The 27,925-nt window shown below is 49.4% G+C and overlaps 1 protein-coding gene across 3 annotated transcripts in view; it reads right to left on the reverse strand.

Annotated features, from left to right (window-relative positions):
• ftz-f1 (ftz transcription factor 1) overlaps positions 1–27,925 on the reverse strand; it is a 321,925-nt gene that overhangs the window by 71,791 nt on the left and 222,209 nt on the right. The window contains exon 1 of one of the 3 annotated variants that reach the window (XM_045769477.2): positions 16,195–17,239. In XM_045769477.2, coding sequence (XP_045625433.2) covers positions 16,195–16,753 — 559 coding nt within the window. In that variant the 5' untranslated portion in view covers positions 16,754–17,239. Of the gene's footprint in view, positions 1–16,194; positions 17,240–27,925 lie in introns of those variants that run through there. The other 2 variants (XM_045769478.2, XM_069310870.1) reach the window with 2 other exon arrangements.

Raw genomic sequence — 27,925 nt, forward strand, 5'->3', positions numbered from 1 at the left:
GTTACAATCTGTGGCTTCCTACGGCTTGGCTGTCCAGTAAGAGTTCAGTTGGTGTGACGTGGGCCGACGAGGTGGATGTGCGTCCACTCTGGTGCTGCGCTGATCTCCCGCCTCTTACAGCGCCAGAAGGTGGAGGGAGAGAGAGAAGGTGCCAGACCTGGTCGAAGCCATGGCCGCCAGGTGTGGGTACGTCCCATATATCCGCCACCTCCGGCAGTGTGGCTCCCTTTCCCTTGAGTCCGGGCCGGGCCGGGAGCCCTCCTCTCACCGCCTGCTCACATTGCTACCCCAATACCTTGCCTCGTCATCTCCACCCGTACCCTCTCTTACCTTAGTGTTTCCAACATTTGCCCATCTACCCACTGGTGGCTGGGGTGGGGGGGGGGAGGGGTTTCAGCCGCAGTGGGGTCGGTGTCTGGAGGGGGGGGGGGGGTTGAGAAAGGTTGATGTTTGCAGAGAGAGTTGAGGTCCTTCTTATGCAAGTGATGAATGGGGGAGGGAGGGAGGGGGGGGGGGACAAATAGCAGAATAATGGATTTGTGAAGATAAAGGGATGGCTGGTGGTACAATAGATTATAGGGCAAAGGATTATGGGAGAGAGAGAGAGGGAGGGAGAGGGAGGGAGGGAGGGAGGGAGGGAGGGAGGGGGGAGGGAAGGTACCATCTTAGAAATGGAGGTGTATGTCCGACTGTTAACAGGTTGGGTGATGACTCTAGGTACAACGACGACTGGAACAACGGAAGGGGGGGGGGGTCGTTACTGGAACAACGGAAGGGGGGGGTCGTTACTGGAACAACGGAAGGGGGGGGGGTCGTTACTGGAACAACGGAAGGGGGGGTCGTTACTGGAACAACGGAAGGGGGGGGGGCGTTACTGGAACAGCGGAAGGGGGGGGGCGTTACTGGAACAACGGAAGAGGGGGGGGCGTTACTGGAACAACGGAAGGGGGGGGGGCGTTACTGGAACAACGGTAAGGAAGGGGGGGCGTTACTGGAACAACGGAAGGGGGGGGGCGTTACTGGAACAACGGAAGGGGGGGGGGGGGGTACGTTACTGGAACAACGGAAGGGGGGGCGTTACTGGAACAACGGAAGGGGGGGGGGGCGTTACTGGAACAACGGAAGGGGGGGGCGTTACTGGAGCAAGAGTTCTTCAGAAAGGAGGGGGTAGGGGGTTATGGAGGTACCAGGCACCATACCACTGACAAAGGTGGCTGGTTGGTACGCTATCCGTCTCCCTCTGACCCCCGGCGATGGTTCGTATCCCCGTCAACGAGTGCCAAACACTCCTGCCCCTCCCCCACCCCCCCAGCCTGGCCTGCTGCTGCTGCCCACACCCCAGGCCTGTAGATATTCAAGTGTAGGCTCACCTGTACACCAGTTGACTGGCGGGACCAAAGAGCCAGAGTTCAACCCCCGCAAGCACAAATAGGTGATTAGGTGAGTATGTATATATATATATATATATATATATATATATATATATATATATATATATATAATATATATATATATACACACACACACACACACACACACACACACACACACACACACACACACACCACACACACACACACACACACACACACACACACACACACACACACACAGGTGAGACACAAGAGCCTTCCCGCGGTAGTGTTGTTCCCAGTCGATCTTCCCCGTGCTCTAAAGGCTTCACTTTCACTTGTTGGAATGGGTGTTGCTACCGCGGGCGCCCCTTCCCCCCATCCCTCCCTTCACCCATACTCATCTTCCTCCTTCACCCTTCTTTAACCCCCCCCCTGTACCCCATTCCCCCCCCCCCCCATACCCCAGCTTCTTACTTTACCCATGACCTTGGTTGTCGTGGTGGACAATTCTCTGACCTGTCCAGGCTCCCAGAATACCTGATACTCTTCTAGGTTAGTACGTGTTGATCTGGACACGTGTTGACCTGGACACGTGTTGACCTGGACACGTGTTGACCTGGACACGTGTTGACCTGGACACGTGTCGACCTGGACACGTGTCGACCTGGAGACGTGTCGACCTGGTCACGTGTTGACCTGGACACGTGTCGACCTGGTCACGTGTTGACCTGGAGACGTGTTGACCTGGACACGTGTCGACCTGGACACGTGTTGACCTGGAGACGTGTCGACCTGGTCACGTGTTGACCTGGACACGTGTCGACCTGGTCACGTGTCGACCTGGACACGTGTTGACCTGGACACGTGTTGACCTGGACACGTGTTGACCTGGACACGTGTCGACCTGGACACGTGTTGACCTGGAGACGTGTCGACCTGGTCACGTGTTGACCTGGACACGTGTCGACCTGGTCACGTGTCGACCTGGACACGTGTTGACCTGGAGACGTGTTGACCTGGACACGTGTTGACCTGGACCGGTACTGCCTCCATGTCCGTTCACCTGGAAACCCTCTTAATTGCTCCGAGACCTGTGTATGACCGCATAGTCTTGTGTGTGTGTGTGGGGGGGGGGGAATAGTGAGGAAGACGACACGGGAGGGGGGAGTGGGGGGGGGCAGGGTATGGGTTCTGGGAGGCATATATATGGTGCGGAGTCTCCTGACCCAGTTGACCTGCCTGCCCCCCTCCCCCCCCCCTCATCAACCAGACTCTCCGTCAACCAGACTCTCCGTCAACCAGACTCTCCGTCAACCAGACTCCCCGTCAACCAGACTCCCCGTCAACCAGACTCCCCGTCAACCAGACTCCCCGTCAACCAGACTCCCCGTCAACCAGACTCCCCGTCAACCAGACTCCCCGTCAACCAGACTCCCCGTCAACCAGACTCCCCGTCCATCTGTCAGGTCCACAACCACTCTCCTCACTTTCCCACATAATTCTGTCTAATGTGTTTGAGGAAGACGGAGTAACTCCTGTCTCCAGCAAGTCAGGTGCATCAACTTTGTCACCGCCGTTACTGGCCTCGGGTGTGGCCAGGTGTGGTGTGGCCACTGCAGGAGGCTCCCTGCAACACTGGTGTAGGCACAGCACGTTGCAATACTTTCCTGTGACGGCCGCTTCATCCTGTCATTGTGCTGGTGATCCTTGACCAGTTGGCATATTCCTTGTGGCAGGACCCCCGGCCACACCTGCCCGGGCTCTATATCGGATCTCCCGGGCTCTACTGCGGCTCTCCCGGGCTCTACTGCGGCTCTCCCGGGCTCTACGCCGGCTCTCCCGGGCTCTACGCCGGCTCTCCCGGGCTCTACTGCTCTATCACTTACACAGACTGTGGTAATGTGTTTGAGGCAGACGCCACTCTAGACTCTTATTGAGGTAACTCTATTTGTCTCGGTCTTGTTCCCTGTGGCACAGCCTACTCCCAAGCTTCAGCTTAATATCGAAGGGACCTTTCCTGGAAGTATAGAAAGCTTAGCGATGTACAGACGGTACAACTAGAGACAGCTTAGTCTTACCACGCCCTTCAGATCAACACTAGCTACGGCTCCCTCCCTCCCTCCCTTTCTCCTACTCTCTCCCTCCCTCTCCCTTTCTCCCTCCCTCTCCCTTTCTCCCTCCCTCTCCCTTTCTCCTACTTCCTCCCTCTCTCCCTCCCCCTTTCTCCTACTCTCTCCCTCTCTCCTACTCTCTCCCTCTCTCCTACTCCCTCCCCCTCTCGTTCCCTCCATCCCCCCCCCCTCTCTCTCTCTCTCTCTCTCTCTCTCTCTCTCTCTCTCTCTCTCTCTCTCCTCTCTCTCTCTCTCTCTCTCTCTCTCTCTCTCTCTCTCTCTCTCTCTCTCTCTCTCTCTCTCTCTCTCTCTCACTCTTACTCTCTGTCCCACTGCGGTCCTATGAAGTAGCGCAGATCGATGACTGTGGTGAGAGTGGTCCTGGTGACCTACATACACCTCCCCCCCCCTCACACTCTCCCCAGCCATCCCCGCTGATTAACTAGGTCACCCCCAGTAACGAGGGGAGCCTTGGTCAGAGGGCAGGTCAGGCAGGATATTATGGCTCCACACACCTCTAAAAACAGCATGCAGAGGAGGGGGAGAGAGGGAGATAGAGAGAGGGAGGGAGGGAGGGGAGTGAGAGCTGATTAGGGAAGGAGGGAGAGAGGAAGATCGAGGCCACGAGACAAGTTCAGTATGGCAATAGGAAATTAAGTTAGTGATGAGGAAGTTTAGTAGGAGGAAGGGGATGGCGTCCCAAGACAACAAGGAGGTAGGGATTGGCAGCCTAAGAAAACAATGGGGGTTTGGGGATGGCAGACTAAGAGGTCAACTAGCTTAGGGATGGAGTATATTCTTAAAATCCACCCAGGGACAGGTAATGGCAGTCAGGGGGACGCAGTGACAGGTAAAGACAGCCAGGGGGACCCAGGGACAGGTAAAGACAGCTAGGGGGACCCGGGGACAGGTAAAGACAGCCAGGGGGGACCCGGGGACAGGTAAAGACAGCCAGGGGGGACCCAGGGACAGGTAAAGACAGCCAGGGTGACCCGGGGACAGGTAAAGACAGCTAGGGGGACCCAGGGACAGGTGAAGACAGCCAGGGTGACCCAGGGACAGGTAAAGACAGCTAGGGGGACCCAGGGACAGGTAAAGACAGCCAGGGGGACCCGGGGACAGGTAAAGACAGCTAGGGGGACCCAGGGACAGGTAAAGACAGCCAGGGTGACCCAGGGACAGGTAAAGACAGCCAGGGGGACGCAGTGACAGGTAAAGTGGTCACAGAGGGGGGGGGGGGGGAACTGTAAGGGACCAGCAGGGAACTCCTTTACGATCTGCTAACGAGCCACTTGACCCCCCAGTGTGACGAGTGGGGGGAGGGCTGGTGGCTGTACCACACCTGGCTGTACTACACCTGGCTGTACCACACCTGGCTACATGCCAAGTAGTGGTCAAATTGAATTAAAAATACATTTAGTATGAAGTTTTGAGAGTAGTGAAGGAGGAGAGGGTGGGGGTGTGGAGCCCGAGGAGGGGGGGGGGGGGGACACGCCCCTGTGAGGCCAGGTAAGCCTAGTCTACCCCCCCCCCCCTTACCACCCCCCTCCAGCCTCCTGACACGGTAGTACTTACAGTAACTGTTTGGTCCCGCGTACCAATCTCTAGTACTGGCCCGCCAGTACACCGCTTTTTGTATTATTTTTTTATTTAAGAGTCTGCCCAAAAAATAAAGTTGAACACCAAACTTAAATATTCGTAGGCCTAGTATATAATACATATATGTACTATATTAGGCCTAGGATTACTAGAGGAGAGGTTAGGGGTATTGCTAAGACCTGTGAATATTATTCTAATAGAGGCTTAGGTCTACAGTTGCTGTTAAAATGAAGTTTCCAGGTCGTCCAAATTCAGTAATAAAACGGTGGATTGTCTGGTGGTCCATCAGTGCGTATTGGTGCTTTCCGCCGGTTACTGTGACAACGTCTGATTTAGGAGGATGGGCTGTTTTGTAGGTGAGGAGGGGAGGGGGGTAGTGCGTGTGGGGGAGGACTGCTGAGAGTAGCCTTACCCCCCACCCATCTGCCCTAATTAGAGAGAATGAATTGGTTACGTTAATTATGCACCCCCCATGTGTATCCTGTGAGGGGGTAGTGGGCCCGATGCCCATGCAGGGGGAAGGGGGGATTGTCGGTAAGATTTCAGTGCCCCATATTTGGTTCAAATATTAGACCCAATGGCTTGTAATCAAAGTCATTTACACACCTTACACTTGCAAGAATAATTCCCCTAACACGGGATTCGCTCATGATTGCAAGAAATGTGGAATACCCATTTAATCGTTGTTGTTGTTGTTATAGATTCAGCTACTGGGAACAAGTAGCACGGGCTATGGTGAGCCCGTAACTTACCTGGCACAGGAGCGGTGCTGTGTCCATTTAATCGTTCCACCTTTGGTTTATGGATCTTTATCTACTCAGGTGTAGTGGGGAATATAATGCCACACCCGTCTTCTCTGTGTTCTTACGGGTTATTCATGCCCGTGCCACCTCTTGGGTGACTTAATCTTCAGCAATCAATCATCTTAGATATCTTCCTTGATAACGTAATGAAACACGAAAACGTTCGGATTCTTCGTTTCTTTGTCTCGTTTTCGTAATGAACAGCTTGGCGTATGTTACACTTTATCTTTATGTGTTCTGTATAGCAGTGGGCAGCGGTGGAGAGTTTACAGTCCCGTACAAGCAGGACCTACAGTAAGCAAGCTTGGGGTTACCTTGAGGTGCTTCCGGGGCTTAGCGTCCCCGCGGCCCGGTCGTCGACTAGGCCTCCTGGTTGCTGGACTGGTCAACCAGGCTGGTGGACGCGGCTGTTCGCAGCCTGACGTATGAGTCACAGCCTGGTTGATCAGGTATCCTTTGGAGGTGCTTGGAGCAAGCTTGGGCTTCCTGGTTAAAATTTCTGGTTGTTCATCATTCTCGCTGAAATATATGCACATTGGTTGAACATTTGTGATTGTTGTCGCTAACTACTTTAATTGTGTTTACACTGGGCGACAGAGTGATGCATGGGTGAGACAGGTCAGGTCGGGTGGACCTGGGGACGTAAGACAAGCTCTTAAGTGGTACCAGGGGCCAGATTCACGAAGCAGTTACCCAAGTACTTATGAGCGTCTACATCTTTTCTCAATCGGCTTTGACGGCTTTGGTTACCTTTCTTTGACGGCTTTGGTTACCTTTCTTTGACGGCTTTGGTTACCTTTATTAAACAGTTTACAAGCATGAAAACTTCCCAATCAACTATTGTTATTGTTATAACCATCCTCCTGGTGCTTCGGAGATTATTAATTGTTTAATAATTGTAAACAAAACCGCCAAAGATTGAGAAAAGATGTACAGATTCGTAAGTACTTGCGTAACTGCTTCGTGAATCTGGCCCCGTGTCTTAGACGAGCCGCGGTAACATCTCTGAGGCTGGTGCTGTGGTGATGGGCCGAGTGGCGGGCGCAGGTCCATCTGTTGTTGTTGTTAAAGATTCGCTACCTGGAACAGAGTTCCAAGTAGCACGGGCTATGGTGAGCCCGTAGAGGTCCCATCGTCCGCTGGAATGTACAGGACCTCCCGTGCTCCTGTGGAGACCTGTGGGTGTTGAGCAAGGTCTTGCTCCACCCCCCACCCCTCCCTCTACAGTAGTCTCACCCCACACCCCCACCCCTTTCGCTGTGTCCACCCCCCCCCACCCCCACCATGATCCCTGTCACTGTAAGTCCCCCCCCCCCGCCACACCCCACTGTGATTACCCCCCCCCCCCGCCACACCCCACTGTGATTACCCCCCCCCCCTCCTCCGCGCGTACACACATACATACATATATTTAGTAGATGTAATAGAGAAAAATAGATTAGATACAAAGGCGGGGTCCAAGAGCTAATAGCTCGATTCTGCAGGCACAAATAGTAAATACACACACACACACACACACACACACACACACACACACACACACACACACACACACACGGACCCAACCTTGCTGGTGTAGCCAGAAAGTGAAGGCGGCAGAGAGCACGTCTTGGGTGGCAAGAGTCAGGTGGGCCGCACCGTACCTGTGACACGGTAGTGTACACTACGTGGCCTACCGTGTCCTCTCCACTCACCCCACTCTCACACACTCTCTCCTCTTCACTCCCACACACTCCACATTGTACATTCCATTACTCTGTTTCGAGAAAACCTGTTTAGAAATCGTTGATAGGGGGACGAGCGCCGTGGAAAGGGAAAGCCGAAGTCTTGCAGGCAGTTTGTTCGTATCCGCGGGCGAGTCACTGGCTTAATTGCATCCATGACACACAAAAATCGGTCGCCTGCAAGGGCAACTATCCCAAATGTAACTTTACGAGGAACTTGAAGTTGTTGCTAACTTGTATACCTCGTAACAGTCATTGGAGTGTTGGGTGTGGGGTGAGAGAGTGTGGGAGGACAGGAGAACAGTGTGGGACACAGCTGCCCACTTTGGACCTCACACACACACACCCGTCAACCCTTGCAGGTTCCAGCACTCTCATCTACACCTCACCGTCTCGTGGCTCCACTTACTGTCCCACGGCTCCGTCGGCACCTTCCCGACAAGACCGGTATCTTGCAGGAATAATTCTTGCTGGCTACCATCTCATTCAGAAACGTTGTACGTAACTGGAATGTTGGGGTGGTAGAGTACTGTCAACAAAGGTCAGGTGCTGCAGGGAGCCACATGTGGTGTACCCTGGGGTGTTGCCTGAGGGTGTACCCCTGGGGTGTTCCCTGTGGGGTGTACCCCTGGGGGTGTACCCCTGGGGGTGTACCACTGGGGGTGTACCCTGTGGGGTGTACCCCTGGGGGTGTACCCCTGGGGTACACACTGGGGGTTTCCCCCTCGGATGCTCCCTGTGGGGTGTACCCCTGGGGTGTACCCCTGTGGTGTACCGCCTCACTCTGGCTTCCACACCCGCCTGCCTCGTGTCACGTGTGTCCCTACGCTACCACTGCTGGTACACACACACGTGACACACCAGGATCTCCACCTCTCCTCACATGCTGATCAAAAGTATTCAGGTGACTCCCACTTAAAAAACACACACACACACGCCAAAGGATCTTCACAAATTACTGCCATTCAGCATCGTCAAGAAGTCTGTGGAGTGGAGTTGGGTTCACTGCTCACAGCACCCTACCTCATCCCTCAGGGGTGCCACAGGCTCCCCTGAGGGGTGGCCACAGGCTCCCCTGAGGGGTGGCCACAGGCTCCCCTGAGGGGTGGCCACAGGCTCCCCTGAGGGGTGGCCACAGGCTCCCCTGAGGGGTGGCCACAGGCTCCCCTGAGGGGTGGCCACAGGCTCCCCTGAGGGGTGGCCACAGGCTCCCCTGAGGGGTGGCCACAGGCTCCCCTGAGGGGTGGCCACAGGCTCCCCTGAGGGGTGGCCACAGGCTCCCCTGAGGGGTGGCCACAGGCTCCCCTGAGGGGTGGCCACAGGCTCCCCTGAGGGGTGGCCACAGGCTCCCCTGAGGGGTGGCCACAGGCTCCCCTGAGGGGTGGCCACAGGCTCCCCTGAGGGGTGGCCACAGGCTCCCCTGAGGGGTGGCCACAGGCTCCCCTGAGGGGTGGCCACAGGCTCCCCTGAGGGGTGGCCACAGGCTCCCCTGAGGGGTGGCCACAGGTTCCCCTGAGGGGTGGCCACAGGTTCCCCTGAGGGGTGGCCACAGGCTCCCCTGAGGGGTGGCCACAGGCTCCCCTGAGGGTGCCACGGGCTCCCCTGAGGGGTGCCACGGGCTCCCTTGAGGGGTGGCCACCTTCTGCGTGTTAAGGTAAACCCGAGACCTTATAAAGGAGATCTTTGCTATAGGTACACTATATATTATTTGCTGCTTCATTATTATTATGTCTTCCTTTTTAAATAGATCTGAAACTATTTGGTTTTAACATAACTTTGGGGACTGGCTCAGGTGAGGTCGCCGTCCCCCCTGAGCGATGGTCCGCCGCTCGTCCTCCTAAGGTTCCCCAACGTCAAGAAACTGTGGTACTAAAGAGTATCCTAACCTACCAGAGGACCCAAAACAGATAACGGGACAGTACGTCAACTTCGCGAGCCGCTACCATTTTCTGGTACGACGATTTTTGGCCTCAGGGAGACTGTACGTCAACACGCGTCGCTGTGTTAGGAGGACGAGTTGATCGTCCTAGATCCACTAGGACGAGCAGTGGAAGCCCCTTTTCCGCCTACTGTATTGATCTCCATGCAGGAGGCCACCCAGGACCACCTGTTAGTCCAGCTTTTCATTTGTTTCCCGCCGACCTCGCCCCTAAAACTACAAATCAAACTGACGCGAGTTTTTTCAAGAATTAACACCGATGAGGGAAGTGGCAGGCCACGGGAGATGCCCGGCAGGTCTAGCCTGGCCCGCGGTTGAGGGCCAGGCTAAGCCCTTACCCTGGCTAAGAGGAGCCAAGGGAGCCAAGGCTGGCCCGTCGTGGTCTCCTCCACCCTGAGGGTCGCCCTTCAGCCGCCATCTCCAACTGTCACTGGACTTGGAGAACGTCTGCCGGGCGTGGATCACCAGCACGTCTTGGACTAAGACCGAATGCAGGAGAGAACAAAGCAAGGAACGAGAAGGAAATGAGGGCTGGAAGGAGCAATATGAACAAGGGAAGGAAGGAAGAGGGAGGAAGAGGAAAGAGGTAAGGAAGAGGAGGAGGGGGCAAGGAAGATGGTGAGGTAGGTGTCAAGAGTGACCCAGAAGTGGAAGCCACGTCGCAGGGATGTCACTATTTTGTATATATTTTTAGTCAAACACTGTGACACACACGCACTCACACAGCTGCCCTAGACTATGGTTACTACTAGTGTGTCAAGAGGTCGTAGCTACGTGATGCTAACAGTGCCCATCACGCAGGATGGTCAGCCATACAGGGCCATGTGATCAGTAGCCGGCACTGACAAACTATGGAGCCATTATAAGGATATCCTCAAGAACACGAGAGGTAATAAAGTGATGGCAAAGTTCCAGGTACCTCATACCAACGGGTCTGAATGGTCTAATAACTGGACATTCGGTGATGTAGTGTGGGAGATCATGTCCCAGTTCCTGCTCACAGAGTTTGCACCTGGAGTGCTCAGGATTGGGAGACCCGTCACCTGTAGCTGAAGGTGACCCCCCCACTACCGGCGGAGATGGACACACCCTAAATAAGACATGACTGTGGCACACGAGGAGGCAGGTGCCAGGTCAAAGGGCCACGGACCAGGAGGCACGTGCCTTAAAGGTAGACATGCAGCTGGTGTGTAAGTGTTGCACATGTAGACACCTGGTGTGTGTGTAAGTGTTGCACATGTAGACAGCTGGTGTGTGTGTGTAAGTGTTGCACATGTAGACACCTGGTGTGTGTGTGTAAGTGTTGCACATGTAGACACCTGGTGTGTGTAAGTGTTGCACATGTAGACACCTGGTGTGTGTGTGTAAGTGTTGCACATGTAGACACCTGGTGTGTGTAAGTGTTGCACATGTAGACACCTGGTGTGTGTGTAAGTGTTGCACATGTACAGCAGGGAGACTGAGGGAGCGTCACAGGGGAGACTGAGGGAGCGTCACAGGGGAGACTGAGGGAGCGTCACAGGGGAGACTGAGGGAGCGTCACAGGGGGTGACTGAGGGAGCGTCACAGGGGAGACTGAGGGAGCGTCACAGGGGAGACTGAGGGAGCGTCACAGGGGTGACTGAGGGAGCGTCACAGGGGTGACTGAGGGAGCGTCACAGGGGTGACTGAGGGAGCGTCACAGGGGTGACTGAGGGAGCGTCACAGGGGTGACTGAGGGAGCGTCACAGGGGTGACTGAGGGAGCGTCACAGGGGTGACTGAGGGAGCGTCACAGGGGTGACTGAGGGAGCGTCACAGGGGGTGACTGAGGGAGCGTCACAGGGGGTGACTGAGGGAGCGTCACAGGGGGTGACTGAGGGAGCGTCACAGGGGGTGACTGAGGGAGCGTCACAGGGGAGACTGAGGGAGCGTCACAGGGGAGACTGAGGGAGCGTCACAGGGAAGACTGAGGGAGCGTCACAGGGAAGACTGAGGGAGCGTCACAGGGGGTGACTGAGGGAGCGTCACAGGGGTGACTGAGGGAGCGTCACAGGGGTGACTGAGGGAGCGTCACAGGGGTGACTGAGGGAGCGTCACAGGGGAGACTGAGGGAGCGTCACAGGGGAGACTGAGGGAGCGTCACAGGGGGTGACTGAGGGAGCGTCACAGGGGGTGACTGAGGGAGCGTCACAGGGGTGACTGAGGGAGCGTCACAGGGGTGACTGAGGGAGCGTCACAGGGCACCGTTGTAGGGGAGGAAGAAGCAGTAGTTAAGGAAGTAGTGCCAGAAAATAGTAAGTATTTGAAAGAGATAATTAACGTGTAAAGATAAAACACTAATGGCACTGTGGTTGGCAGTGGTGGTGGCACTGTGGTTGGCAGTGGTGGCACTGTGGTTGGCAGTGGTGGTGGTGGCACTGTGGTTGGCAGTGGTGGTGGTGGCACTGTGGTTGGCAGTGGTGGTGGTGGCACTGTGGTTGGCAGTGGTGGTGGTGGCACTGTGGTTGGCAGTGGTGGTGGTGGCACTGTGGTTGGCAGTGGTGGTGGCGGCACTGTGGTTGGCAGTGGTGGTGGTGGCACTGTGGTTGGCAGTGGTGGTGGTGGCACTGTGGTTGGCAGTGGTGGTGGTGGCACTGTGGTTGGCAGTGGTGGTGGTGGCACTGTGGTTGGCAGTGGTGGTGGTGGCACTGTGGTTGGCAGTGGTGGTGGTGGCACTGTGGTTGGCAGTGGTGGTGGCGGCACTGTGGTTGGCAGTGGTGGTGGTGGCACTGTGGTTGGCAGTGGTGGTGGTGGTACTGTGGTTGGCAGTGGTGGTGGTGGCACTGTGGTTGGCAGTGGTGGTGGTGGCACTGTGGTTGGCAGTGGTGGCACTGTGGTTGGCAGTGGTGGCACTGTGGTTGGAGAGAGAGAGAGAGAGAGAGAGAGAGAGTGTGTGTGTGTGTGTGTGTGTGTGTGTGTGTGTGTGTGTGTGTGTGTGTGTGTGTGTGTGTGTGTGTGTGTGTGTGAGAGTGAGTGTGTGTGTGTGTGAGTGTGTGTGTGAGTGTGTGTGTGAGTGTGTGAGAGTGAGTGTGTGAGAGTGAGAGAGTGAGTGAGTGTGTGAGTGAGTGAGTGAGAGTGAGAGAGCAGGAGGCCGGGGGAGCACCACTGGTAGAACAACACCTCCACAACTGGTCCCAACACAGGAGGGAGGCGGCTTCCACAACTTCTCTCAGGAGCACTCCACTTACTGGCCACCCGAGTCCTTCCTTGTATCTCATCCACACATTGAACTTTTCATCTTGCACCTGTGCCTATTTGGCCTACTTTCTCTCAGTTTAAAGAGGTTGTGCTTGGCCACCTTGGCCAATTCCACCATTATGGTATGTTGTGATCATGTCCCCTCTCACTCGTCTTTCCTCCAAGGTTGTAAGATTACTGAACCTGTCCTCATAGTCTTAACCCTCTTAGCTTCAGCACAAGTCTTGCTCTTACCCTCTATACTTACAAAACAATAAATTGAGTTTCATAATGTTTGGGTTCCATGCCGGTGCTGCACGGTCCACATCTGGCCTGGGGTTATTAGTCGCTGTAATGGTGCCCATTTGCTGCCACGTTAGTGTGTTTGTGTGTACCTCTGGTGTTAATGCTCCACTTATATCCACTTGCAAAGGTTTTGTGCTGTTGATTGTTGTAGCTGTCTTGTGGTGGTGGTAGAGGAGGAGGTGGTGGTGGTGGTGGTGGTGGAGGAGGAGGAGAAGGAGGGAGGAGGAGGTGGTGGTGGTGGAGGAGGAGAAGGAGGGAGGAGGAGTTAGTGGTGGTGGTGGTGGTGGAGGAGGTAGTGGTGGTGGTGGAGGAGGGAGGAGGTGGTGGTAGTGGTGGTGGTAGTGGTGGTGGTAGAGGTGGTGGTAGAGGAGGAGGAGGAGGTGGTGGTGGTAGAGGAGGTGGTGGTGGTGGTGGTGGTGGTGGTAGAGGAGGAGGAGGTGGTGGTGGTGGTGGTGGTGGTGGAGGAGGAGGAGGAGGAGGAGGAGGAGGAGGAGGAGGAAGGAAGGAGGTGGTGGTGGCGGCAGTGGTGGTGGTGGTGGAGGAGGAGAGTGCCCCAGAAGAGCTACAGGTGGTCGGCCGCCACTCAGACTCCCACAACAACAACTACCACAACACCTACCACAACACCTACCACAACACCTACCACAACACCTACCACAACACCTACCACAACAACACCTACCACAACACCTACCACAACACCTACCACAACACCTACCACAACAACTACCACAACACCTACCACAACAACCTGTGCCACAAACACCCTTCCCAATAATAAAACTACCTACCATCGCCTCACCAGGACCCCCTTAACCCCTCTACCCCATCTGGTAGACCAAAACACAAGTGTAACCTACACCAGCACCACTACACATGTGTGAATGGTAAACTCTTGGCCAGACTCTTGGTGTGAGAGTTGGTAAGGTTGTATACCCAGAGGTCTCTTGTAGACCAGCGCCTGTGCGTGTACACCACACGGGCCTTCACAGTCCTTAGTCTACAGGGACCAGTTGATAGGCGGGACCAAAGAGCCAGAGCTCAACCCCCACAAACACAACTAGGTGAGTACAGTCCACGGGTTCACAGTTCACAGTCCACGGGTTCACAGTTCACAGTCTACGGGTTCACAGTTCACAGTCCACGGGTTCACAGTTCACAGTCTACGGGTTCACAGTTCACAGTCCACGGGTTCACAGTTCACAGTCCACGGGTTCACAGTTCACAGTCCACGGGTTCACAGTTCACAGTCCACGGGTTCACAGTTCACAGTCCACGGGTTCACAGTTCACAGTCCACGGGTTCACAGTTCACAGTCTACGGGTTCACAGTTCACAGTCCACGGGTTCACAGTTCACAGTCCACGGGTTCACAGTTCACAGTCTACGGGTTCACAGTTCACAGTCCACGGGTTCATAGTCTACAGTCTTCGAGTTCACAGTCTACGGGTTCACAGTCCACAGTCTACGGGTTCACAGTTCACAGTCTACGGGTTTACAGTTCACAGTCTACGGTTTCACAGTTCACAGTCCACGGGTTCATAGTCTACAGTCTTCGAGTTCACAGTCTACAGGTTCACAGTTCACAGTCTACAGGTTCACAGTTCACAGTCTTCGAGTTCACAGTCTACGGGTTCACAGTTCACAGTCTACGGGCTCACAGTTCACAGTCTATGAGTTCACAGTTCACAGTCTACGGGTTCACAGTTCACAGTCTACGGGTTCACAGTTCACAGTCTACGGGTTCACAGTTCACAGTCTACGGGTTCACAGTTCACAGTCTACGGGTTCACAGTTCACAGTCTACGGGTTCACAGTTCACAGTCTACGGGTTCACAGTCTTCGAGTTCACAGTTCACAGTCTACTGGTTCACAGTCCACAGTATGCGGGTTCACAGTCCACAGTCTATGGGTTCAGTCTACGGGTTCACAGTCTAAGGTTCACAGTTCACAGTCTATGGGTTCACAGTTAACAGTATACAGGTTCAGTCTACAGGTTCACAGTCTACTGGTTCACAGTTCACAGTCTACGGGTTCACAGTCCACTAGTTTGTTTTTCTTGTTTGCTGATAACAAAACTTTTTCAAAAGCTAAATTGTTTCACATGAGAGACCAAACCCCAGGAAATATTGTTTGATAACAAAAGGTCCAGAGTGCGACGTGTACCTGCTGGTCACACAAAAGGTCCAGAGTGCGACGTGTACCTGCTGGACACACAAAAGGTCCAGAGTGCGACGTGTACCTGCTGGACACACAAAAGGTCCAGAGTGCGACGTGTACCTGCTGGACACACAAAAGGTCCAGAGTGCGACGTGTACCTGCTGGACACACAAAAGGTCCAGAGTGCGACGTGTACCTGCTGGACACACAAAAGGTCCAGAGTGCGACGTGTACCTGCTGGACACACAAAAGGTCCAGAGTGCGACGTGTACCTGCTGGACACACAAAAGGTCCAGAGTGCGACGTGTACCTGCTGGACACACAAAAGGTCCAGAGTGCGACGTGTACCTGCTGGACACACAAAAGGTCCAGAGTGCGACGTGTACCTGCTGGACACACAAAAGTAAAAGCCAGAATCTGCATTGCATTTCTATGTAGAACAGCACCCACCACTCTAGTCTTTTACAGCACTCGCTGTCGCATACTTAATACACACTAGCACCTGTATCTTTGTATCAGTGGCATAGTACACAGTAGCACCTGTATCTTTGTATCAGTGGCATACTTAATACACACTAGTACCTGTATCTTTGTATCAGTGGCATACTTAATACACAGTAGTACCTGTATCTTTGTATCAGTGGCATACTTAATACACACTAGTACCTGTATCTTTGTATCAGTGGCATAGTACACAGTAGCACCTGTATCTTTGTATCAGTGGCATACTTAATACACACTAGTACCTGTATCTTTGTATCAGTGGCATACTTAATACACAGTAGTACCTGTATCTTTGTATCAGTGGCATAGTACACAGTAGCACCACAGGCAGGCAGAGTCCCCACACGCCTAGAGTACCTAGTAAAGTGCCCCAAGGTAGAGCGAGACGTCACTACTGAATGCTGAAGTGTGGTGTGGTGTGGTGTGTGTCGCAACAACAAATGCCTGAGTGTGTTATGGGAGTGGAGGACAAACAGGAGAGAGACACACACACTTACCTTCAAGTTTCATGCCCACCTCAAGGCACTTCTGGAAGCGGCAGTAGGGACAGCGTTTTCTCTGAGTCTTGTCTATCTGGCAGGATCGGTCGGCCACGCAGGTATACACCTTCTTGTTCTGTACCGTCCTCTTGAAGAAACCCTTGCAGGATTCGCAAGTGAGCAGTCCATAATGGTAGCCGGACACTTTATCTCCACACACCGGACACAGTTCCTCGATGCCCTCCTTGGTGTCTGGCATGTCCGTCAGGGAGCCGTAGTCCAGGGTCGTGGTGGCTACCCCGGGAAACAAACCAGAGTCCATTAGAGTTGGAGTCAACAGATTATTATTGTTAGTTGTAACATTACTGGTAATAGTGTTGGTTGATACACTGGAGTTAACTACACCTCCAACTGAGGTAATGGGTGTGTATGTGGGGGAGAAGGCACTCGTGGGTATACCCACACCTTGACCACTCATGTCTACACTCATGGGAGCGGCAGAAATCGTCAACTGCCCGAACTGGGGGGACAAGTTGAAGTTATGCACTGATATTGGGAGCTCCATCTCTGAGAGCATTCTCGCACAAAACACTCACAAAATAAATAATTCACAGCTATAAGGCGAGCTGTACGCACTAAAGAGTATCACTGGTATCACTGGTTCACTGGTAAGGTGTAATATAGCAAGCACTGGGAGAGCACACGGCAGAAACAGCGCACATGGCTGTGAGCAGCAGCAGCACACACACTGTTGGCTCCCTCGGCACACTGTGGTCTCCTCCCGCCCGCTCCGGAGCGCCAGTAAAGAGTGAAAGTTAGAACTGCTGGCTTGGCCTAAATTATCGCGCCGTAACGGGGTCTATGTTAGCTCTGAGGTAACCGACGTGCGTGCGTGCGTGTGTGTGTGTGTAGATGTGTGAGTATGTGCGTGTGTGTGTGTATGTGTGTGTGAAGCAGCGGGAGGGGTGTGTGTGCGTGAGTGCGTGGCTCGTACACACACCCACCACCCGGTCTAGTCACTCTCACACTAACCCACTGACCCACTTACACACAACGTGGGCCGCGCGCTCAACAATGACGTATCCCACACTCGCCACGGCAGCCATGTTGTATGTTTACTATCATTTACCACCGAATCGTTACTAATTAACAACGATTCGTTAGTAACGACGCTAATATTACGAACGTTACCGCCATTCCCACCAACACTGGCGCTCTGCCTCATCAATGTATTTTTCATTCCAAACTAACAAACGAACTACGAATTGAGCCCTTCTTTCCCTGATATGGCTTGCCATCAATTGTGCAGAAAAGGCGCATATATGTGTGTGTGTATATATGAATATGAATATGAATATATATATATATATATATATATATATATATATATATATATATATATATATATATATATATATATATATATATATATATATAATGCTAACCTAGTATATATACATGTATATGTGTATATATACATGTATTTATTGTACTAAACATGCAAACCCAGTAAGTATATATATATATATATATATATATATATATATATATATATATATATATATATATATATATATATATATATATATATATATAATATACACACTGGGTTAACGAGTATGTCTTGGGCCGACAAAGGCATGCGATCTCCATATGAGAACCTTAAGATGAGAAAGAGGGAGTGAGAGTCCACCTGAGACAGTCGTGGAACATAGACGCTACGCCAAGCGTCTGGGACGCAGCAGCAGCGGCCGTCTGCACGCTTCTAAACAAAAGGGAAACTAAAAAAAGTGAAAGGTTGATGGCGGTGAGCATAGCAACGTTACTCTCTCTCTCTCTCTCTCTGTCTCTCTCTCTCTCTCTCTCTCTCTCTCTCTCTCTCTCTCTCTCTCTGTCTCTCTGTCTCTCTGTCTCTCTGTCTCTCTGTCTCTCTCTCTCTCTCTCTCTCTCTCTCTCTCTCTCTCTCTCTCTCTCTCTCTCTCTCTGTCTCTCTCTCTCTGTCTCTCTCTCTCTCTCTCTCTCTCTCTCTCTCTCTCTCTCTCTCTCTCTCTCTCTCTCTCTCTCTCTCTCTCTCTGTCTCTCTCTCTCTGTCTCTCTCTCTCTCTCTCTCTCTCTCTCTCTCTCTCTCTCTCTCTCTCTCTCTCTCTCTCTCTCTCTCTCTCTCTCTCTCTCTCTGTCTCTCTCTCTCTCTCTCTCTCTGTCTCTCTCTCTCTCTCTCTCTCTCTCTCTCTCTGTCTCTCTCTCTCTCTCTCTCTGTCTCTCTCTCTCTCTCTCTCTCTCTCTCTCTCTCTGTCTCTCTCTCTCTGTCTCTCTCTCTCTGTCTCTCTCTCTCTGTCTCTCTCTCTCTGTCTCTCTCTCTCTCTCTCTCTCTCTCTGTCTCTCTCTCTCTCTCTCTCTCTCTCTCTCTCTCTCTCTCTCTGTCTCTCTCTCTCTCTGTCTCTCTCTCTCTCTCTCTGTCTCTCTCTCTCTCTCTCTCTCTCTCTCTCTGTCTCTCTCTCTCTCTGTCTCTCTCTCTCTCTCTCTCTGTCTCTCTCTCTCTGTCCCTCTCTCTCTCTCTCTCTCTCTCTCTCTCTCTCTCTCTCTCTCTCTCTCTCTGTCTCTCTCTCTCTCTCTCTCTCTCTCTCTCTCTCTCTCTCTCTCTCTCTCTCTCTCTCTCTCTCTCTCTCTCTGTCTCTCTCTCTCTCTCACTTTCTCTTTTTCTCTCCCGCCTCGCTGGTGCACTGTTGCTACGCTGTCACCTGGAAGGGGGGCGGGACAAGCAGTACTCACCTAGTTGTATTTGTGGGAGTTGAGCTTCGACCCATTGGTCCCAGTGGTGCTGGGAGGGAGGGCGGTAATAGGGTAATTACGCAGAGAATTAAAGCGCTTCGTTAGAACATCAAGATCAACGAAACTATTGAAGCCATATTGGCCCATGGAAGGCAGTCCACATCTTGGATACTAGGCCAAGTAGTACGGTTCTGGCTATTAGGCACGATATATATATATATATATATATATATATATATATATATATATATATATATATATATATATATATATATCGATATATATATGTCGTACCGAGTAGCCAGAACGCACTTCTCAGCCTACTATGCAAGGCCCGATTTGCCTAATAAGCCAAGTTTTCATGAATTAATATATTTTCTCTAATTTTTTTCTTATGAAATGATAAAGTTACCCATTTCATTATGTATGAGGTCAATTTTTTTTTATTGGAGTTAAAATTAACTTAGATATATGACCGAACTTAACCAACCCTACCTAACCTATCTTAATAGGTTAGGTTAGGTTAGGTTGCCGAAAAAGTTAGGTTAGGTTAGGTTAGGTAGGTTAGGTAGTCGAAAAACAAATAATTCACGAAAACTTGGCTTATTAGGCAAATCAGGCCTTGCATATTTGGCTGAGAAGTGCGTTCTGGCTACTAGGTACGACATATATATATATATATATATATATATATATATATATATATATATATATATATATATATATATATATATATATATATATATATATCGTTAAACATATATATATATATCGATATATATATATATATATATATATATAATGTATCTGGTAGCCAGAACGCACTTCTCGGCCTACTATGCAAGGCCCGATTTGCCTAATAGGCCGAGTGATTTTCTTTATTTTCAATAAAATGTTTCCAGTTCGTTTATTTTATATATTTATTATATTATATTAAGAACATAAATTTTTGATTTAGTTATGTTAGTTTAGGTTAGGTTAATAGGTTAGGTTGGTTAGGTTAGGTTAAGATAGGTTAGGTTAGGTTGGGTAGGTTTGGTTAGGTTGGGTAGGTTAGGTTAGGTTAGGTTGGGTAGGTTAGGTTGGGTAGGTTAGGTTGGGTAGGTTAGGTTGGGTAGGTTAGGTTAGGATAGGTTCGGTCATATATCTCCGTTAGTTGTAACTCAAGTTTTAAAAAATTAAGTCGTACATAATGATATGGATAGCTTTATCATTTCATAAGAAAAAATACTTGAAAAATATTGAAATTCAGGAGAACTTGGCTTATTAGGCAAATCGGGCCTTGCATCGTAGGCCGAGAAGTGCGTTCTGGCTACTAGGTACGACATATGTCGTATATATACATATGGTACGTACATATACATATGGTATGTATATATACATATGGTACGACATATGTATATATGTCGACATATATATATATATATGTATATATGGTACGACATATGTATATATGTCGTACCTAGTAGCATGTAAATATGTAGTAGCATTTACAGTATGTAAACTGAGCTTGAAACACACTGGTGAGAGAGAGAGAATTATGAGGGAAAAGTGCCAAGCCATTACGACTATATAGGACTTGGAAGGGGTCAGGATAAGGATTTAGGATGGGACGGGGGGAAAGGAAAGGTGCCCAACCACTTAGACAGTCAGGGATTGAACGCCGACCTGCACCGAGCTAGACCGTCGCTCTACCGTCCAGCCCAAGTGCTTGGGCTAACAATCTGGCGAGCGGACGACAATTATGTTGTCGGGTAATTTGTTTAAGTACTGGTTTGAGAACAGTGTTGTGGAATAAGACTGCCGTTATATCGAGGCAAACACTTGAACAGGTTTCAGGGACTATGAGACCCACGCCTCTGAACATATAGGAAGCCACGACGACGTTTCGGTCCGTCCGGGGCCGAAACCGAGAGCAACGACAATTTAACGTTCAGTCAACGTCGCCCGCTGGGACGGAGCAGAGGCACGATAGTTGCCGTACCTGTCATGTGACGGCCGAGCGTTCACAGTGACGGTCAAGCGTTCACAGTGACGGTCAAGCGTTCACAGTGACGGTCAAGCGTTCACAGTGGCGGCCAAGCGTTCACAGTGACGGCCAAGCGTTCACAGTGACGGCCAAGCGTTCACAGTGACGGCCAAGCGTTCACAGTGACGGCCAAGCGTTCACAGTGACGGCCAAGTGTTCACAGTGACGGCCAAGCGTTCACAGTGACGGCCAAGCGTTCACAGTGACGGTCAAGCGTTCACAGTGGCGGCCAAGCGTTCACAGTGACGGCCAAGCGTTCACAGTGACGGCCAAGTGTTCACAGTGACGGCCAAGCGTTCACAGTGACGGCCAAGCGTTCACAGTGACGGCCAAGCGTTCACAGTGACGGCCAAGCGTTCACAGTGACGGCCAAGCGTTCACAGTGACGGCCAAGCGTTCACAGTGACGGCCAAGTGTTCACAGTGACGGCCAAGCGTTCACAGTGGCGGCCAAGCGTTCATAGTGACAGGTGAACGCTTGTCCGTTCACAACCCCCACACCTGAAGCGTTCTTCAGGTGTGTGGGGGGCTGGGTGTGTACTGTTCACCCATGTTGTTGTGGCTCATTGTCTGCATAGGTGTCAGTATAAGATCTAATAGGTATATATGTATGTGATGGGGGGGCGGGGGGGGGGGGGCTCAACCCCAGGCTCCAAACCTGATAACACAGCTGCCTGCTACTGGCCGAATGTTCAACATGTAGAATGTTATGTGTAAAAAAATGCTATTGGAAGTTCAAAGGCCATAACCAAAAGTAGAATATCGTACATTTAAAAGTAGAATATCGTACATTTAAAAGTAGAATATCGTACATAACCAAAAGTAGAATATCGTACATAATCAAAAAGTAGAATATCGTACATAACCAAAAGTAGAATATCGTACATTTAAAAGTAGAATATCGTACATAACCAAAAGTAGAATATCGTACATACCCAAAAGTAGAATATCGTACATACCCAAAAGTAGAATATCGTACATACCCAAAAGTAGAATATCGTACATACCCAAAAGTAGAATATCGTACATACCCAAAAGTAGAATATCGTACATACCCAAAAGTAGAATATCGTACATACCCAAAAGTAGAATATCGTACATACCCAAAAGTAGAATATCGTACATACCCAAAAGTAGAATATCGTACATACCCAAAAGTAGAATATCGTACATACCCAAAAGTAGAATATCGTACATACCCAAAAGTAGAATATCGTACATACCCAAAAGTAGAATATCATACATACCCAAAAGTAGAATCGTAACCTACCCAGTCACAGGTGTAAATAAACACTCCCAGGCTTAACTTACCTAATCTTAGGCTTCGGTTGGTACATATATTTACTCCACTAGACCTTAGCATAGTTCAGTGTTCTGCCCCTTTTTTCGAAGTCAATAGTACAAAACATGGAGTTTCAGAGGGGGGGGGGGGGGTTCAGTCTATATTGTGTACTATCATTCATAGTAGCTGTAGGCATAGTAGCTGTAGGCATAGTAGCTGTAGGCATAGTAGCTGTAGGCATAGTAGCTATAGGCATAGTAGCTGTAGGCATAGTAGCTGTAGGCATAGTAGCTGTAGGCATAGTTACTGTAGGCATAGTAGCTGTAGGCATAGTTACTGTAGGCATAGTAGCTGTAGGCATAGTAACTGTAGGCATAGTTACTGTAGGCATAGTAGCTGTAGGCATAGTAGCTGTAGGCATAGTAGCTGTAGGCATAGTTACTGTAGGCATAGTAGCTGTAGGCATAGTTACTGTAGGCATAGTAGCTGTAGGCATAGTTACAGTAGGCATAGTAGCTGTAGGCATAGTAGCTGTAGGCATAGTAGCTGTAGGCATAGTAACTGTAGGCATAGTAACTGTAGGCATAGTAGCTGTAGGCATAGTAGCTGTAGGCATAGTAGCTGTAGGCATAGTAGCTGTAGGCATAGTAGCTGTAGGCATAGTAACTGTAGGCATAGTAACTGTAGGCATAGTAACTGTAGGCATAGTAACTGTAGGCATAGTAACTGTAGGCATAGTAGCTGTAGGCATAGTAACTGTAGGCATAGTTACTGTAGGCATAGTAGCTGTAGGCATAGTAGCTGTAGGCATAGTAACTGTAGGCATAGTAGTTGTAGACATAGTAACTGTAGGCATAGTAGCTGTAGGCATAGTAGCTGTAGGCATAGTAGCTGTAGGCATAGTTACTGTAGGCATAGTAACTGTAGGCATAGTAGCTGTAGGCATAGTAACTGTAGGCATAGTAGCTGTAGGCATAGTAGCTGTAGGCATAGTAACTGTAGGCATAGTAGCTGTAGGCATAGTAGCTGTAGGCATAGTAACTGTAGGCATAGTAACTGTAGGCATAGCTGTAGGCATAGTAACTGTAGGCATAGTAGCTGTAGGCATAGTAGCTGTAGGCATAGTTACTGTAGGCATAGTTACTGTAGGCATAGTAGCTGTAGGCATAGTAACTGTAGGCATAGTAACTGTAGGCATAGTAACTGTAGGCATAGCTGTAGGCATAGTAACTGTAGGCATAGTAGCTGGAGGCATAGTAGCTGTAGGCATAGTAACTGTAGGCATAGTAACTGTAGGCATAGTAACTGTAGGCATAGTAACTGTAGGCATAGTAGCTGTAGGCATAGTAACTGTAGGCATAGTTACTGTAGGCATAGTAGCTGTAGGCATAGTAGCTGTAGGCATAGTAACTGTAGGCATAGTAGCTGTAGGCATAGTAGCTGTAGGCATAGTAACTGTAGGCATAGTAACTGTAGGCATAGCTGTAGGCATAGTAACTGTAGGCATAGTAACTGTAGGCATAGTAACTGTAGGCATAGTAGCTGTAGGCATAGTAGCTGTAGGCATAGTAGCTGTAGGCATAGTAACTGTAGGCATAGTAACTGTAGGCATAGTAGCTGTAGGCATAGTAGCTGTAGGCATAGTAACTGTAGGCATAGTAACTGTAGGCATAGTTACTGTAGGCATAGTAGCTGTAGGCATAGTAACTGTAGGCATAGTTACTGTAGGCATAGTAGCTGTAGGCATAGTAACTGTAGGCATAGTAGCTGTAGGCATAGTAACTGTAGGCATAGTTACTGTAGGCATAGTAGCTGTAGGCATAGTAACTGTAGGCATAGTAGCTGTAGGCATAGTAGCTGTAGGCATAGTAACTGTAGGCATAGTAGCTGTAGGCATAGTTACTGTAGGCATAGTAACTGTAGGCATAGTAGCTGTAGGCATAGTAACTGTAGGCATAGTAGCTGTAGGCATAGTAGCTGTAGGCATAGTAGCTGTAGGCATAGTAACTGTAGGCATAGTAGCTGTAGGCATAGTAGCTGTAGGCATAGTAACTGTAGGCATAGTAACTGTAGGCATAGCTGTAGGCATAGTAACTGTAGGCATAGTAGCTGTAGGCATAGTAGCTGTAGGCATAGTTACTGTAGGCATAGTTACTGTAGGCATAGTAGCTGTAGGCATAGTAACTGTAGGCATAGTAACTGTAGGCATAGTAACTGTAGGCATAGTAACTGTAGGCATAGTAACTGTAGGCATAGTAGCTGTAGGCATAGTAGCTGGAGGCATAGTAGCTGTAGGCATAGTAACTGTAGGCATAGTAACTGTAGGCATAGTAACTGTAGGCATAGTAACTGTAGGCATAGTAGCTGTAGGCATAGTAACTGTAGGCATAGTTACTGTAGGCATAGTAGCTGTAGGCATAGTAGCTGTAGGCATAGTAAACTGTAGGCATAGTAGCTGTAGGCATAGTAGCTGTAGGCATAGTAACTGTAGGCATAGTAACTGTAGGCATAGCTGTAGGCATAGTAACTGTAGGCATAGTAACTGTAGGCATAGTAACTGTAGGCATAGTAGCTGTAGGCATAGTAGCTGTAGGCATAGTAGCTGTAGGCATAGTAACTGTAGGCATAGTAACTGTAGGCATAGTAGCTGTAGGCATAGTAGCTGTAGGCATAGTAACTGTAGGCATAGTAACTGTAGGCATAGTTACTGTAGGCATAGTAGCTGTAGGCATAGTAACTGTAGGCATAGTTACTGTAGGCATAGTAGCTGTAGGCATAGTAACTGTAGGCATAGTAGCTGTAGGCATAGTAACTGTAGGCATAGTTACTGTAGGCATAGTAGCTGTAGGCATAGTAACTGTAGGCATAGTAGCTGTAGGCATAGTAGCTGTAGGCATAGTTACTGTAGGCATAGTAGCTGTAGGCATAGTTACTGTAGGCATAGTAGCTGTAGGCATAGTTACTGTAGGCATAGTAGCTGTAGGCATAGTTACTGTAGGCATAGTAGCTGTAGGCATAGTTACTGTAGGCATAGTAGCTGTAGGCATAGTTACTGTAGGCATAGTTACTGTAGGCACTAAAGTTGTGTCTTAGTACTGTGGTTGTCATGTCTTGTCACCCAGCCATAGACGTCACCCTCGTCACCTCTTACTCCTCGTCCATCAACAGCAAGTAAACTGAGCCTTGTTTTAATATGTCTTGAAGGGATTAACTTCGTCATCCTTCTCTGTGAATGTTGTAGTGGTGTGTGTTCACTATAGCACGGGGCCCACTATAGCACGGTGCCCACTATAGCACGGTGCCCACTATAACACGGTGCCCACTATAACACGGTGCCCACAACTGAACTACATCACCTAACTGCGGTTAAACATTGACAACAATAACTGACACTAAACAACCTCATATATAAGAGCGTTGTGTTCAAACGACTTAAAAATGGACGAAGTTCGTCCTTAACAGCAATTTTCAAACTAGTAAGACATGTTAAAATATAAATAAGCTGGAAGAAATGATTAAAAACGCATATATGTAGCCGGGCGGACCAAGACAAAGTGGATGGAGTCATGCAGTGGGATCGATCTCGTGTCTGTGGACTATCTTCACATTGGCCTCAATATTTTCTCGGATACATCACATTCTTCTGATATCACTATGCAAATCCTGATCTTTGTCCTTGAGATATATCGAGCAAAATCTAGGACGGAGATCGGGTCAGTGGTAAAGAGGTCAGATCATGGAACTGGAAATGACAGAGGTGGTGTTTTAAATAAGTATTTTGTCTCCGTATTTACCATAGAACTTAACATTGTAGTTGATCATGTCTACGTTGGTAGTGACGAGGGAAGGTGACTGCTGCTCACCTGGCAGGAAGTTAATAAACAAATTGAAAAATTAAAGACTACAAAGTCCCCAGGACCAGGTAAAGTATTTTCCAGGGTGCTTAAAGAATGAACAGAAAAGCTAAGTGAGTTATTGTCTTGCATATTTAATCAGTCATTATAGTCGAGCAGAGTCGTGGAGGGTTACAAATGTTGTACTGACTCTTAAAAATTTAGATAAAATCACTTGCATCATACCATCGTTCAAATATGCAGGCGATGAGTCACAATAACGTGGCTGAAGTATGTTGACCAATCCTCACACACTAGAAAATGAAGAGACGACGACGTTTCGGTCCGTCCTGGACCATTCTCAAGTCGATTGTGAATCGACTTGAATGGTCCAGGACGGACCGAAACGTCGTCGTCCCTTCATGTTCTAGTGTGTGGATTGAACAACATCATTCAAATAGCTTAACGTCTCTTGTAGGAAACTGGTCGAGTCTATACTCACAATCCCTCTACAAACTGTTGCGTTTGGTACTGCGCCTGATGATAGGTATATTAGAATGCTAGAGGCACTCGGGTTGATGTGATGGTTAGCTTAAGTTAGACGAGGGTTGGGTTACTCCATAGAAGGCGGAGAGTTAGCATTGATGGAGTCCAAGTGGTAAACTGTTTTAAGTGCCTCCTGGGACCGCGGTCGTCTACCATCTACCATCTACATAAAGGTAGACGCAGAAGTCAATAACATTTACAAGGATGCAGACGCTGTGTAAATAGGGCGCGAAATACATGGGCAAAATTTAAAATCCAAGATTTAATTAGGTTTTTAAAATTAATGAAACATTTCAGATTCAGTTTAGTGCTGAAAAATGCAGAGTTCTGAGCCAAGGTAATTGCGTTACCAGGTGACAACCGGACAATGTTGAAATTGCAAAATCAAAATGCTGAAAAAATAGTTGCCATGATCAGCGGAAAGCTTAAGCCAAAAAATCAATGCATAAATACATTGATTTTTTGGCTAAATTTATTGAATTAAGGAAATATGATACTCTCATATATATATTTTTTAAACCTTCTCAATAATTCATCTAATAATATTATTCAGCTTCATCTTGCCCTTGTAAGGCCTTGTTTAAATTAGGTAGTTTAGTCTTGGTCTCAGTACTAATGACCGGACGCAGGTTATCTTTATCTCAGACACACAAGAATGACATTGTTAAGCCCAGGAATTAGAAACCTATGAAGGAATTTATATAACAATATTACCATCTCTAGAAAGACGAAGAGTAAAGGTGACATGACTGAAGTACATGGAGGAATGTGTCTTACAAAGGGTAAATATATATTAAAAATAATAATAATATAAATTTACTTAAAATCCCAACAAATCGTGACACCCAAACTTGTCTCATATTTACATTTGATAACTTCAACAAATTGAACATTATTCCCTAGGCTTAAACTCCTGCCAGTGTCAGCACTGAACTGCATTTGTCCATATTAAACGTTGATCTAACTCACCTTGTAACAATTTGCGTTCTCATATGTTTCACTCTATATTGTGGTTATTGTGCACCCCATACTCATCCTGTGAGCGGTAGCGCAAAAAGTATTATAGAGTTCCAAGTTGCTAATGTTGCTCAATCCTGGATCTAAATCGTTATATCCTGACTGTTTCCAGTTCAGCCTGGGACAGGTTGAACTCTCACCACGGCTTTGGTTCAGCTGGCAATTGTGTGGAGTCGCAGTAGACGGCTGAAGCGTTTAGAGAGCTGCGATTCGAACACAGGAAGAGACCGAAGCCCTGTTCATTACATGTTCGAACGTAAGTCACGTGTCAAAT

Source organism: Procambarus clarkii, chromosome 68, assembly GCF_040958095.1.
Source record: "Procambarus clarkii isolate CNS0578487 chromosome 68, FALCON_Pclarkii_2.0, whole genome shotgun sequence".
Lineage (NCBI taxonomy): Eukaryota > Metazoa > Arthropoda > Malacostraca > Decapoda > Cambaridae > Procambarus > Procambarus clarkii.